At 44.9% G+C, this 14,681-nt stretch overlaps 1 protein-coding gene across 4 annotated transcripts in view; it reads right to left on the bottom strand.

Moving 5' to 3' along the window:
- Window positions 1–14,681, bottom strand: part of MTHFD1L (methylenetetrahydrofolate dehydrogenase (NADP+ dependent) 1 like) — a 162,006-nt gene that overhangs the window by 41,220 nt on the left and 106,105 nt on the right. For all 4 annotated transcript variants that reach the window (XR_009453358.1, XM_059700019.1, XM_059700021.1 and 1 more), the window contains one exon: window positions 115–222. Coding sequence is in view for 3 of the 4 variants with exons in the window: in XM_059700019.1 (XP_059556002.1) it covers window positions 115–222 (108 nt within the window). In the remaining variant the exon portion in view is untranslated. The remainder of the gene's footprint in view (window positions 1–114; window positions 223–14,681) is intronic.

A 14,681-nucleotide genomic window follows, 5' to 3' on the forward strand; every position in this document is an offset into this window, starting at 1 on the left:
GATTAAATCAAGTTCTGCTGGTGAGACATATATGAGTTCTCAAGTCAAGGTGAATATGTCAAGAGCCTAAGGTGGATTCCTCCCCTCACCCAGCCCCAGAAGTATAACTTTTACCTGTTGTGTGTAAAGATCAATTTTGGATTGTGCCTCAGGAGAGAGTTCTATATCTCTGGCTCCGTAGACAGCCTGTGCAATGGTCCTTATCTTTTCCACAATTGGAAGCTGGAGAAACAAACATGACAGCAAAATCATTAACTTTCATTTCATCACAGAGTTAAGGGAAAATCAGTGAGATTTTCTGCAATTGTTTACAATTCCCCAGTTTCAGATCAGAGGTCAACAAGCAAATAAGAAGCCTTAGATGTTCAGCCAAGTTAGAGGCTGCTTAGTTCAGCATTTTTATCCAGTGCAGCATTTAAAACATGTGGTGTCGCCTATGCTTTTTAAACTCAGAACAAGAGTCTCCTCACCAAACACCGAGCGCTGATTTCTAAGTGAGTCTCAACTCCGGTGACATGACAGAGAGTGTCGCATTACTAAAGAACGGCTCATTTTCTTATGAGCAGATTAGGTTGAGATTTTAATATAAATGTTGTTGTGATTAAACACTCTGTTGGGAAATCGAAGGTTGGATCTAGTGTCACTTTAGTCAATTATGAGAAATCTTGAAGAAAGGGGAAAATCCGAGAAGACAAAATATGGGCAGATAAATGTGTGGGGAGATGAAAAATCTTCCAGGATGCTAAATGGAAAATATGGATGCAGATTGCTGGTAAAATGCTAAAAGCCATCTTAAGAAACAAGAATGGTTCATTAGGAAAGGAATATGCCACAGGTAAAGTAATTCTCGAGGTAAGCAAAGCATTTGACGAAATTGTTCAGAATTTGCTGTGGGTAGGAAATGCAGGCATAATGCAGTTAGTAGGTTTACTCTTGGGTGAACAGTTGCTGGACCAAGTGCTGATGGAATGGACGTCACCCAAGGAGTAGAAGCCTCTCGTGGCCTGAGTCAAGGATGCTGGTTGGCTATGGCAAGTGGCACATCTGCATAAATTATTGTTGCTATCCATAGGAAAGAGAATTATCCAACAGGGCAAAATAGAAGCTAACTTCACCCTCCCAATCTGATAGACCCCAAAACTGCTTTAAAATGGGATTTTCATTATTATAGTTTTTATTATGGTATAGTTGTTCTGTGGTCTGGAACTTAAATATTGGACGTTTCAACAAATAAAAAAAGAAATGAAGATACAGACCATTATAATCTTTCAATGAAGGACATTAAAAGAGGATCTGAATCATTGGAGGGAAATACTTTGTTCATGGATGAGGGAACGCGATGCTGTACAGATGCCAGTTCCCACAAACAACCTATTAGTTCAATGTAATTCCAATGGGAACCCCAAGAGCACTCTTGGCTACATGGCCAACTAATTCTAAAATTCACCATAAAGAGTCGTGGCATAAAGAGGTAAGATCACTTCAAAAATAAATAAAACTAAAAAAAACAAAGACGACAGGATCTGCCTCACCACCATACCAGGTATCAAAACTATGCTAGATAATTCCACGTGGTACTGACACAGGACCAGACGCATTCATCAATGGGAGATAAGAAGGAACCCAGAAAGACACCTCAGCAGGTGTGGGACAGTATACAGCAGAAATAGGGAAAGGGCTGCCTTTCCAACTGAATTCTGGCTGGAAAGAAAATTAGATTCCTGCCACATACCAGGTCCCCAAATAAATTCAATATGGAACAAAGGCATAAACTTCAAAATTAGAACTCTAAATAACAGAGGAAAACATTGGAAACTCTATGCTCTGAAGGTAGGGAAAAATTTCTTAATAAGGTAACAATAGAATACATCCCAAAGGAAATGATTTACAGATCTGACTACATCAAAAATTTAAAAATTTTGTATAAAAAAAGATCCTGTAAATAAGGTTAAAGGATTGGGAAAAATCTGGGAAAAGATATATGCAAATATTTAAAAGTCAAAAGATTAGCCCGGTCCATGTGCTCAGTGGTTGAGCATCAGCCTATGAATCAGGTCACTGTTCAATTCCGGGTCAGTGCATGTGCCTGGGGTATGGCTTCGATCCCCAGTAGGAGGCGTGCAGGACACAGCCGATGGATGATTTCTATCTCTCTCCCTCTAACTTCCTCTCTGAAATCAATAAAAAAATATATTAAAAAACCTTTTTTGAAATACTCAAAAGAGTAGTTACTAGAAAGGATAAAAAACAACCACCACCAAAACCTCCCACAGATCAAGAGAAAGACAATTATTTAATTCTGGGCAAATGGAGTGTGACTAATAATCATATGAAAAAATGCTCAATCTTATTAGTAATCAGGGAATACAAATTAATGAAAAACCAATGCACACCTATTAGATTCATAACACTGATCAAGTGTAAGTGAGAATGTGGGGAAGATGATCCTTCTAAGTGCTCTTGGTTGAGATGCTGATGGTCTCACCTACCATGAAAGCCCCCGGATCAGAGTCTGACACTAAATCTATCCATGGCCAGAGGCCTTTTGTAAACCATGTCACAGGAGAACTCAGAGAAGAATCTCCACCTCTACAAGGGACAACTCTAGGAAGGAATGATCATCATCTTCCAGGAAGGCAGAATACGAAACAAGGTCAGAAATTAGAAGTACTTTTTAGCCCAATATTTAAGGAAAAGCTGTCACCACTAGAGCTGCCTCACTGAGTAGCGACTGTCCATTCGGGGAGAATTCAGTCTCAGGCAGGTATGGTGCCAGGAATGTTGTGCGAGAATGAATGCATGACGGTACAGCTGAGGCTGGGCTAGAGAGATAACCTCCAGGGTGACTTCGAATGTAAAGGATTTAATGTTCGTTATTAACTGAAGAATGAAGAATGGCCCACCAGTATATCCTCAAGCCCTGTACAGCTGGACAAAGGAGTGTGAATGTTTCTAAATTTCCTACTGCCTAAACATGGATTCCATGTGGTTCCATCGTTACAAGAATTGATAAGAAAGTCCAGGCGGCTGGAAGAGGCTTAGGGGAGAAGAAGAACCTATGTAATACTTTCAACAGCAAAGATTTCAAAGAAAGAAAGGAAAAAGGAAGACCAGGAAGTGATGTGCTCAAGGCAACACTGAGAGGACTTTTCACTTTAACCTTCCGTCTCACTCATCAGCACAGTGAGTTGATGGGCACTGAAAGGCCTGCTGTTGATGCTGCACTTAAACTAATATGATCTCCTCTCACGTCAATAAATGCCTTGCAAAGAGCAGCCCTTTTTAAGGAATAAAAGTTAAAAGGAAGCTGAAAGATATTTATTGCACCCACACAGCAAGTACAATGACCATGCTATGCGAGGGAAGTCAGTTCTCAGGATACTGTGTCCCAAGCAGTGTCCCCGCGGTGTCCTGCCTCTGCTTGCACCCCCTCCCGGGCTGCTCCAGCCTTCTGTGGGTGCTGCAGCACAGCTGGGTGGCTGTTACCTACATCGTCTTACTGCAGCGCGGAAGCAATGAGAGAACGTGCTGTAAGTGTCTCGCTATACAAACCTCAGGTAATATTATTATGGAGTGGGGGCAATAGCGACTAAAAGAGTTATGTTTCCTCTGGGAGCAAAACAAAATGACAACAGGACAGATATTACTACTCATAACATATTTAATGAGAAGAGTAGCACTATTTGCTGTATGTACTCTGTGATCTGGAAATAAAGTCGGTAAGTGTAACTTTTCTATTAGGTAATCATTAAAGAACTCACATGGGAACAAATGGTGACTAGTGAAGGTGTTAGTGTGGGTAGGTATTTAGTCGGTTTATTATTAGGTTTTAAAAACGAAAATACTTCAAGAAATATAAATATTTAAATTTTAATTGTGGTAAAAGAGACATAACACAATTTACCATCTCAACCATTTTTAGCTGTATTGTTTCATATTCTTTTTTAAAAAATATATTTTTTATTTATTTCAGAGAGGGAGAGGGAGAGAGCCCGCAATACAACCCGGGCATGTGCCCTTGACCGGAATTGAACCTGGGACTCTTCAGTCTGCAGGCTGATGCTCTATCCACTGAGCTAAACCAGCAAGGGCTGTTTCATATTCTTTAGTACCTTCTCCTTGTTGTAAAACCAACCCCCAGAGCTCTTTTCATCTTGAAAAACTGAAACTCTGTCCGTATTAAATACCAACTCCCCTGCTCCGGGCAAACCTTTCCACGCCCTGTCTCTGGGAATCTGACTACCCCAGGACCTCAGATCTGTGGAATGACGCATGGACAATGGATGTCCTTTTGCACCTGGCTTTTCATTTAGTGCAATGTCCTCAAAGTTCATCCACGTTGTAGCGTGTGCCCAAATTTCCTTCCTTTTTACGGCCGAGTAGTTTTTCATTGTGTGCACTTACTATATTTTCAAACCTACTCATCTGTCAGTGGGCCCTGGTCCCGCCTTTTGGCTACTGTGTGGAATGCTGCTGTGAGCTCAGCATGTGGGCCCGGGCTGGACAAATCCCTCCTGGAGACCCAGCTTCCAATCCTTTGGGCATAAGGAAATAGAGGTTTTTTGGTCAACAACTAACCTGTCTTCCTTTCTGATATGCATTTGAAAGGGCTGTGGGAATTTCAAGCAGGTGCCAGGCTGACTGTGAGGGCTGTGCAGTTGTTTTATTTCCTGCAGGAAAACTGCAACCTCTCCCGCACGACACATGGCCGGAGCAGAAGGCCGTGCAGAGAGCAGGAGGGGCCAGCGGCCGAGACCCAGGCGGGAAGCCTGTTCTCCTCACCCTTGGTTTCCAACTTGACCTCAGTGTACAGACCCAGCCTCACCAACCCTCAGAGGTGAGGATGCCCCCTGGTCCCCCCGCAGCGAGAGGACGGGAGACTGCACCGCCAATGCCCTGATCCGCATGCTGAATGAACAAAGGGCTTCGGCTCAGTGCAGCCAGAAATCCCACCACCAAAGTTCTCTTGGGCCCCCTACCACAATCTTCCCTTTTCACTTACATGTGCAAGTAAATAAATAAAAAGAACATCTCAGTTAACAGATCTTTTGGGTTAAATACAAAAACTAAAAAAGGCCCCGGTAAGGCAGTTCCCATTGCACACGGGCTATTTATATTGTGCCAGCGGGCGAGGAAGTGCCTGCTGTTTCTCTGCTTGATTCTGGGCAGAAGTGTAATCCTTAAAGAAAAAGAAAGCCAAGCTCAGCCCAATGATCCTGACCTGAACTTGATAGTCTCTGTAGTAAGTGGTAGTTTTTCTGAAACAAGTAAAACGATAAACTAAATTATGAGTGTTTATGCACTAGTCATGCCTGGCCTTCCCCTGGCTCCATAAATATTTACTAATTTATTTATTCACCACATCTTTCATCCTCATATCCCTACCTAGGATTGTGGCCTGCACACAGTAGGCATTTCATAAACGTCTGGTGAGGGAATAAATAACCATATACGGCAAGTCCTTGCAAGATGTCACGCAGTGCAAAGAACTTCAGGGACTTTCTGTACCAAGCACTCGTGGTGTGAGGACAATGGTGAGTCAACAAATGGGACAGGACAGTGTGTGACAAGGGCTCCGGGAACCCTTCTATTAAGGGTGGGAGGTCCCGGACTGCAGGGAAGGCAGGCAATCGGCAAAAGCAGGCAAGACGTAAAAAAGGACTTGAATCACGCCTGAAGGACGTGAGAGATCTGAGCAAGGATCTGAAAGGAAAGATGATTCCACACACAGAGGAAGGCACACGTCAAGGTGTGAATGGCAGCAAACACAAGGTTGATTCTGGAAACAGTGCCTATTCTCTTGTATGATGCTTGGCATATTAATAAGCTACTTCACAAAGCCTGGTGCCTCAACTAGTACTGTACCTCAGATCATTCTGAGCTAACCGTGTACGTCAACTCTTCATCTTCACCCAGAGTGTAACCCTGAGCATATTCTGCACTGGTTAGGTCCCAAACCTCTTCAATGTACATTCAGGAAACCGAAATAGTCTAAAACCGAGCTGTCCACTGGGCACTTCCTGTGATGATGGACATGTTCTCCCTGCACTTCGCACCCAGTGGCCACCAGCCTCATGTGGCTGTTAAGCAGGTGAAATGTGACTAGTGCAACCGAGGAAATGAATTCTGAACTTGAGCGGTGGCAGAGCACAGGAAGTAACTATGACCAGCGGCCACGCTGTGGCGCCGTCCCTTGCAGAGAGCGGGCACACCAGAAAGTGGTGGCAGCATAGAGGTAAGCTGGAGGGTGGGCCTTCAGGCTCCTCAGTGTTCACTTCGTGGACGGGGCGATCCAGGCTCCACGTTAGACAGCACAGCCTCCTCGAAAAGGCTGTGGGAGCTGCCGGAATTAGTCACTGAAGTTACTTAAGACCTGCTTTTTCGTGGAATAAAACGGATCTACAGGTTCCAGAAAGCAGCTATCGAAATAAAACAAATTTTTTTTTTTTTTGGTGATTAGAAAATGGGCGAAAATAAAGTTAATAGTATATTAAGTGAAACAGAAGAGAGTTAGAAATGAAACTGCTGGAACTGGAGGAAGAGGACGCGAGAAGCTTTATGACAGGGCATCGCCGTCCGCAGCCCTCAGACCTCCAGGAAGACCCAGGAGAGCAGGACACAGCGCTCCCCCACCCACACTCCGCTCGCTCTGAACAAGCCCGCGGCGGCTGAAGTGCTGGCCACTTTGCCGTGTCTCCACCAGCCACACGGAATGAAAACTACAGTGTTCTTCTGTTTCACCAAGGCCACAGAGGGGAAGTAATACGAATGAGACGTTCCTATGCTGTGATGTGGACAAAATGTTTGCCAATGCCCCTAAAATATTTAAAGGGAAGGACCGATGAATAAACTTGCAAGTTCAATAGAAATCTATAGACACAGTAATTATTTCATTTTGTATTTTAAATGAAGCATGAATTTTAAATGACCTGCAAGTGCAGTTTGGTAAATAACCTTTCCTGTATTTAAAAAAAAAAGTATAACGTGCTCTAGCTGGTTTGGCTCAGTGGACAGAACATCAGCCTGCGGACTGAAGGGTCCTGCATTCGGTTCTGGTCAAGGGCACATGCCCAGATTGCAGGCTCGATCCCAGTAGGGGACGTGCAGGAGGCAGCCGATCAATGATTCTCTCTCATCATGGATGTTTTTCTTTCTCTCCCTCTCTGAAGTCAATAAAAATATATTTAAAACATGACACCATCGGCTGGTAACTTACACAGAGCGTACCCAAGGTGCAAGGAGTTCCTTACAACGTACCCTCAGGGTCAGGAGAGCAGCTCTCGTGTAACTGAGAACAACAGGTCCATATCCTCGACACAAAGCATGTCCTTAGCTGGAAACCAGCACACGTGAGCAGCACATGTGAGCTGCCACGATGTACATGCTGACGTCCATGAGCCGCCTCTGAGCGGCCATCCCTGTCGGCTCGCTGGCCTGAGCAACAAGTTCGCCCAGAGGTACTCATTCTAAGGCCACCGGGGTGTGGCGATCGCTGGGTCTGGGGAAGGAAAAAGGCTCCTGGCCAGAAATCTGCGTTTGTGCCTGAGAAGGGACAATAAGGAATTCACACGGTGAGCTTCTACACTCTCAAACGGGAGATTATAGCAACGTCAAAGGGAAGGAATACAGCAGGTCCTCCCATCACATCCTTTCATCCAATGCTGTCTCGTCATAAGGGTGTCGTTTTCTCTGCTGAAGTGGTCCGTTAAACGTGGTGCCTTTAATGATAACATCTGCAATGATATTTTAAAAATGCGCCTTCGTGCTTGCTTTTTAAGCTGAGAAAATGAATACTGTCCCCATACAAGGCTGTGATGTCTGAATTTAAGTCAGAAGGGCAGGGATGGACCAGCTAACATGTGCTGGGACACTGACAGTTCACTTCACATCCTTCAGTCTGTCCTGATTGGTCCATCATTTGAGATGAAATAAATCCATTTCTAGAAACTTCTGTCATAGCGACAGCCCCTTTTTCAGGGTAGAGGAAGGCACTTAAATGAAGCCACAGGAATCCCTGTGACATGCACAAAGGAAGCAGATCCAGATCACTGTTTTTCTCACAGGTGCTATTTCCAGCATCGGACACGAAGCCGGGGGAGCTCTGCCAGAATCACACGGGGCCCAGCAGGCTGCGTGAGAAAGCTGTGCTGGTGCTAGCAATAGTGTCAGATCTCCCGAGACCCATCAGACACAGGTGAGCGAGCAGGTGGCGGCTGAGGAGGTGGGTGACAGACTGCAGGCCCAAGGAGACTTGACAGAGACCCCGGAAGCCAGCGCTGGAGGAGAATCTAGTTTTGACAGAGATGTCAGGAGAGTTTGCAGGTGGGTGTGGTGTGGTCGAGGGGAGATGATATGGGAATTCAGGGCTGAACCATGGGGAGGAGGCCAGGGCAGAAGAGGGTGGTGAGGGACAGAAGCAGTTCAGGCTGGATGACCGGAGCCTGGTCATCAGTAGGAAAGGAGAATATAAGGGAGTACATAGGAAAGAGAAATGGGTTCTTGAATGGGATACTTAGTGAATGGCAGATGCAAGGGGCAGCTTCCTATAGAACACGCCACACATTCCATGCACAGGGAGGGGGAAGGCAGGGAGGTGCGGTTGGGGGGGAACCACACAGACCAAGGACAGGGCTGAGGATAGGAAGCCAGAGGAGGTCTAAGGCCCTGAGGGGGAGAAACAGTACAGGGACAAGGGCAACAAGAAGAAAGAACGTCCCTTCTCCTTGGAGTGTTTCTTTGCAATGATTCTGAAATATAGGAGACATACAGAGATGTGCAAAAATGTCACTGCCGGTTTTTAAATTCTATTAACTAAAACTATATATACATATATGTAGTGTGAATGTACTTAACGCCAAAAAAATGTGCACTTAAAAATGGTTAAAATGGGAAATTTCACTTATGTATATTTTTACCACAATTTAAAAACACTATATATACACTACATATACATACATATAAGTAGCCATACGAAGGCATTTTTATTTATTTAAAATTTGAGGCTCTGATTGCAAATGCCTGGAATCCCATTAAAGGATAACCCCACCGACAACTGGCATATGTTCAAGTTTCAATCATTAAGAAATAGAAAATAATTCCTCAATAACCAACCCAAAGCAAACCAAACCAAAACAAAACCCCTGCCTTAACCCACTGTACGCCACAAGGGTCCGCAGACGCAAGCCGGCCCTTCCCCACACGCCACGCGTGTCTATAAAAAAAATGTTTTCCCTAAGTGGCAGCCCTGATCAACTTTAAAACCATTTTTTTGTGAGAATTTTCAGCTGAAAATATTCAAGAACACCCGAATTGTGAGTAATATATTTATTTTTATAATATTCATTGCAAATTGATTTTTTAAATTAAATTCTAAATACCGTGGCGCATGGGGATGGTTTCCGTTTTGGACGGTGGCAGTTAACTGGTTAAAAAGACCAGCAGGGGAGAAGACGCCTAACCATCCGTCCGGGCAGTGAAAGCACAAGCGTCCAGGAAGGAGGGATGCTGGCTGGGGCCCTGGGCCAGTCCCAGGTCTGTTTTGATTTCCCTGTATCCAGCCCCCTCGCTGTGATCAAGAGAATGGCTTCACACAAAGAACAGGAAAGACCTTTTAATAAAAACAAACACTAGCCCCTCTTGCTGTCAAGGTTACACCTCAAGATGTTTGCAAGGTCAGAAGAAGGCTACAGAGACGATTTTCAACCTCAATTCCTGATTTAACAAACAATAATCAGACTGATTTGCAAGCTGACTTTCAGCGCCAGCCCATCCTTTGCAAAAGCAGCTGAATTTCTGCTATATCACGAATGGTTTTCCATTCTAATGGAGAAACAACGCTAAACGTCTTGCTTTGGTTTGGTGGTGCCTTTCTGTGGTGGGCAGGCCGACAGGAGCAGAGCAAGGACGACGGGCCAGGTGCAGAGGTCATCAGGGTGAAAAGCCGTGGGTGCCTAGCAGAGGACAATTATAAGAGTGGGACCTTATCCCCAGGTGGCTTTCCTCCCCTAGCATATCGCTGGCCGTGTGGTTTGGGCTTGGACCCCCTGACTTCTCCTCCCTAGAGATGACATTTAGGCCTCAGTTCTATTCTAGTTCGAGGCCCAGAAAAGCAGCAAAACCAGACACGCAACACCTTAGCCAAGGCTGACGTCAGGACCAGCTGCACTGACTAGTGACCCCCTGCCCTAGAGTTGACCAATCAATCAGTGGAGACCCTGATCCTGAAAGAACACACCTGGAAAGCTAATGAATAGTCTATTGAGACCGCCCCTAAAATCTCCACTTTAAAACCCCTGGGACATAAGACCCAATGCACTCTCCCCCCCCCCCCCCCCACTGTGCATCACCGTTATCTTCCTTACTTTTAAGCTCCAAGGGCCCTTCCTGTGCCTCTATATCAGTGGTTCTCAACCTTCTGGCCCTTTAAATACAGTTCCTCATGTTGTGACCCAACCATAAAATTATTTTTGTTGCTACTTCATAACTGTAATGTTGCTACTGTTATGAATCAAAATGTAAATATCTGATATGCAGGATGGTCTTAGGCGACCCCTGTGCAAGGGTCATTCGACCGCCAAAGGGGTCGTGACCCACAGGTTGAGAACCGCTGCTCTATAACTTGTTTCCCAAGCCCAATTCTTCTATGAATTACTTCTTTGACCTCTGTGATTTTCCAAATAAATGTTCGCTTATAGTTTGAGTCTTGGCTCTGAATTCTTTCCTAGCCAGAACCCAAGTACCCAGGTTGCTGAGCCCAGGTTCGTCCAATCCCACCATTCTAACACCAGATGCTGCTCTCGCCACGCCCAACATCTCTTTCTCGGTGCACTAGAAGCCTTGGATTCTAATTCCTGGTTTTAAACCGCTTGGACAGGAAATCAATCCTAGAGTCTCCAAAGGTACCTGCGTTGCAAGATAATTCTTGCAGTCAATTCAGGAGGCCCTCTCTCTTTCTGAGTGATCGTGGCAGGAGGAAGATCTTACACTGCTTGCCAGCTTCCTACGTTTCTGCATTTTCCTCCAAGGCATTTCAGTTGGTCCTCACAGCAACGAGGTGAATTTGAAATTGGTGTTACTTTCAGACACTATCGATAAGAAAGCCGAGGCTCAGAGATATGAGTCAACTTGCCCAAATTTGTATCTGAAGTAGGAATTAAACCTTGTCAAGATTTGAACACAATTCTGCATGACCCCAAAGCTTTATTCTTCTTACTCTAAGTGTCCCTTTGCTATGGGGGTAAGTCCCCCATCTCCTCAGAACTTCTGTTTCTGCATCTCTAATGCATAATCCACCGACTTATGCTTGAAAAACGGTACGAAAAGAGGAATGTTAGCTAGTAAAGTGCAAACATGGATTTGTCTCTCTGCTATCCTATTTTCCTGTGCGCTTGCAGAGATATCACACTAGTCAGCTATAAAGGTATTGTAAAAAGTAATAATACAAAAGAAAACGTCATGCAGAAGATGAACTTGGAGGGAGCTCTTAACTTGTTAAAGGGGACTGTGGTTGTCTAATGTGACTGATACACTATTGTGGTGGGCAGTGAGACAGGCATGAGCAGAGCAAGGATGATAGGCCAGGTACAGAAGGTTACCGGGCGGAAAGCCCTGGGTGCCTAGCAACGGGCAAAACTGAGAACACAAGGACCTCACGCTGGGGGTGACCTTTCCTCTCCTAGCATACTGCTGGTCGTGCAGTTTACACCCCCAACCTTTCATATTGCTGGTTGTGTGGTTTGGACCCTCTCCTGACCTTTCATATGGCTGGTCTTGTGGTTCAAACCCTCCCCCGACCTTTCTTCCCCTGGCATATTCCTAGTCCAGTGATGGCGAACCTTTTGAGCTCAGCGTGTCAGCATTTTGAAAAACCCTAACTTCACTCTGGGGCCGTGTCACATATAGAAATGTTTTGATATCTGCAACCATAGTAAAACAAAGATGTATATTTTTGATATTTATTTTATATATTTAAATGCCATTTAACAAAGAAAAATCAACCAAAAAAATGAGTTCTCGTGTCACCTCTGACACGCGTGTCATAGGTTTGCCATCACTGTCCTAGTCATATGACCCCCTTAGAGGAGGAACAAGGGGCCAGAGAGAATAGCCTCATATGACACCCATAACAAGCCCTTGCACGACCACTCCCTTAAGGGTTGGGCCCTCAGGACAATGAAGTTCTGACCCGCATTACATCATCTTAGGAACACATGTAATTTTGCTCTTTCTCCTAAATTCTCCCCTCGAGACTTGCAACCAGGGGAGCAACAGGCAGTGGCAACTGCAGCTTATCCTGCATTAAGTCCCTAAACCTGTCTCAAAGGCCCCTTTTCTATGACTTTTCAGTGAGCTAAAAACAGTCACTATGACTTTTACTTCCAATGAGTCCACGCAGCCCGGCGTGGCTCACTTCTTTGCTCTAACTGTTTCTAGGGAGCTAAAGCAGAGCACTGCCTAGGCCAGGGGTGGGCAAACTTTTTGACTCAAGGGCCACAATGGGTTCTTAAACTGGACTGGAGGGCCGGAACAAAAGCATGGATGGAGTGTTTGTGTGAACTAATATAAATTCAAAGTAAACATCATTACATAAAAGGGTACGGTCTTTTTTTTTTTTTTTTTTTAGTTTTATTCATTTCAAACGGCCGGATCCGGTCCGCGGGCCGTAGTTTGCCCACGGCTGGCCTAGGCTCTCTACTGTTGTCTTTTTTATTCTAAGCCCTTCCTTTGTTTTACTGTTCCCAGCTTTAATAAATATGCTCTCAAAATCACCTGGACTCGTTTTGTAAAATCTTTTCCTGCATGAAATCAAGAATCCATACACTACTGGCCCGCCCTAGGCAGGCCTGCCGCGGGCCCAATCCCTTTCTGGTGACAATATGATTGCGAGAATGTGATGCATTCTATTAAAATTTAAATATGTTAATTCCTACATGATAAGTTTCCTATGAGCAATTAGGTCACTGCATTTTATTCCAAATTTTTTAAATTATTATGAATCAACAGCTGCCTCCAGTACTCTAATCAAAAGTTGCTTACTCTTGAATTAGGAGATACTTTGGTTAAAAATGTGCAGAATTGTTCTCGAGGAGTGGCTGCTTAACTCAATTTTCTGTAAAGTTCAGCATAGACCCCCAAGTCAGCAGTGTAGCTTGTTTCTTGCTTTAACTATGGGCTCCCTGCTGTTGTCCAGCCTCACAGTGTCTATGAGGTCAGGCGTCTCTCTTTCTCTCTAACTATTCCTCTTTCCATGGGGGTTTCGAGCCATTTCTACTCCCCACACACAAGCAATCATGCCTCGTGCTCCCACACTATTTCAACTTCCTCCAAGTGATCTCAGGTGTTTCTTCTGTAACACAGGCCAGGGGTGGAGCCATCCGAAATCAGACGCCATGGATCCTGTACTGAATACGTTCCTAGTGTGATGGAGCTGGAGGAGGTCCCAAAAGGCACACAACACAAGCCCAGTCTGAACTGAGAAGCAGGGGCAGCAGGGTGATTCATCCAAAAGCATTTTATCGCCTTTCTTCCTGCAGAGCAATCCCACACCTACCAAGCTGCCAAGCACCTAATGATTAGTCACGGTGTGTGTGTGTGTGTGTGTGTGTGTGTGTGTGTGTGTGTGTGTGTGTGTGTGTAGACAAAAGGGAACAGAAAGGGTTTCAAGAAAACCATTACTTAGTCTACAAAGGTTCACCAGCACTAAATATGCAAGCAATCAGGGGAAGAAGTGTATGAGCTCGGTTATCGCCTGCACCAACAAATTCAGATTTCTATGCTGTTACAAGACAAGGTTGTAAATGGGCTCACTGACCAGTGACAGGAACACAGCTCTGAGGGAGGCAGGATGAAGTGAACCAGAGCAGTACTAACTCTTTTCACAAACAGTCATGTAACAAGAGGCCGGGAGGCTGATTATCAAATAAACAATTATGCAGCTCAAATCTAATTTCTGTTATAAGAAAAGAGAGCAGCATATGCTGGCAAAGGAGGTAAGAATCCTGGCCTTGAGGCCACCTATCAAATGCAGGACTTCAGACCACATTATTATAAATTTTCCCTTTCCACAGGAGAGCAGACATTTTAACAGCATTATCTCCATGAAGAATGGGAATTCAGGAAAAATAAATTTAGTGGGAAGGGAAAGGGTTCATCTTAGGGTTAGTGCGCATGTCTGAGCCAGCATAACTCAGGAACAGGCTTCTATTCCCTGACCTTTTCACCTGGGATGGTCTTCTTGAAAAGAGACACACTTATGAAATCATTCATTTAAAAACCAAAGCTGTCATTGCCGCTCAGAGTGGGGTGGGTGCTTCAGACTGGATGGCAATGGTCTGCAACTGAGTTTCCTACAGTTTGTGTAAAGGGCTGAGGGCTGTGCCCGGCGCTGACACCCGGGCAAGGTTTACCTGAGCAGCAGGGTGCAGGGAGGAATACAGATCACCAGGGCCAGCCGCCATCTGACTGGCTACATGCCTGATGTGCCCACTGCAGGGCTGGCTCTATCTTTGCTTATCATCTCCAGGGTCAGAGAACCCACAGCTTCTAATTAGAATACTTTCCTTCATGTAAAACCCAAGTCTCCTCCCCCTATTTACCCTCACCACCTCTGCAACGCAGAACATTTTAGTCTCATTCATACAATGGCTTTGCAACATGACAAACCTGTTCTGGGCTAACCATCC

The sequence above is a fragment of the Myotis daubentonii genome, chromosome 6 (genome assembly GCF_963259705.1).
Source record: "Myotis daubentonii chromosome 6, mMyoDau2.1, whole genome shotgun sequence".
Lineage (NCBI taxonomy): Eukaryota > Metazoa > Chordata > Mammalia > Chiroptera > Vespertilionidae > Myotis > Myotis daubentonii.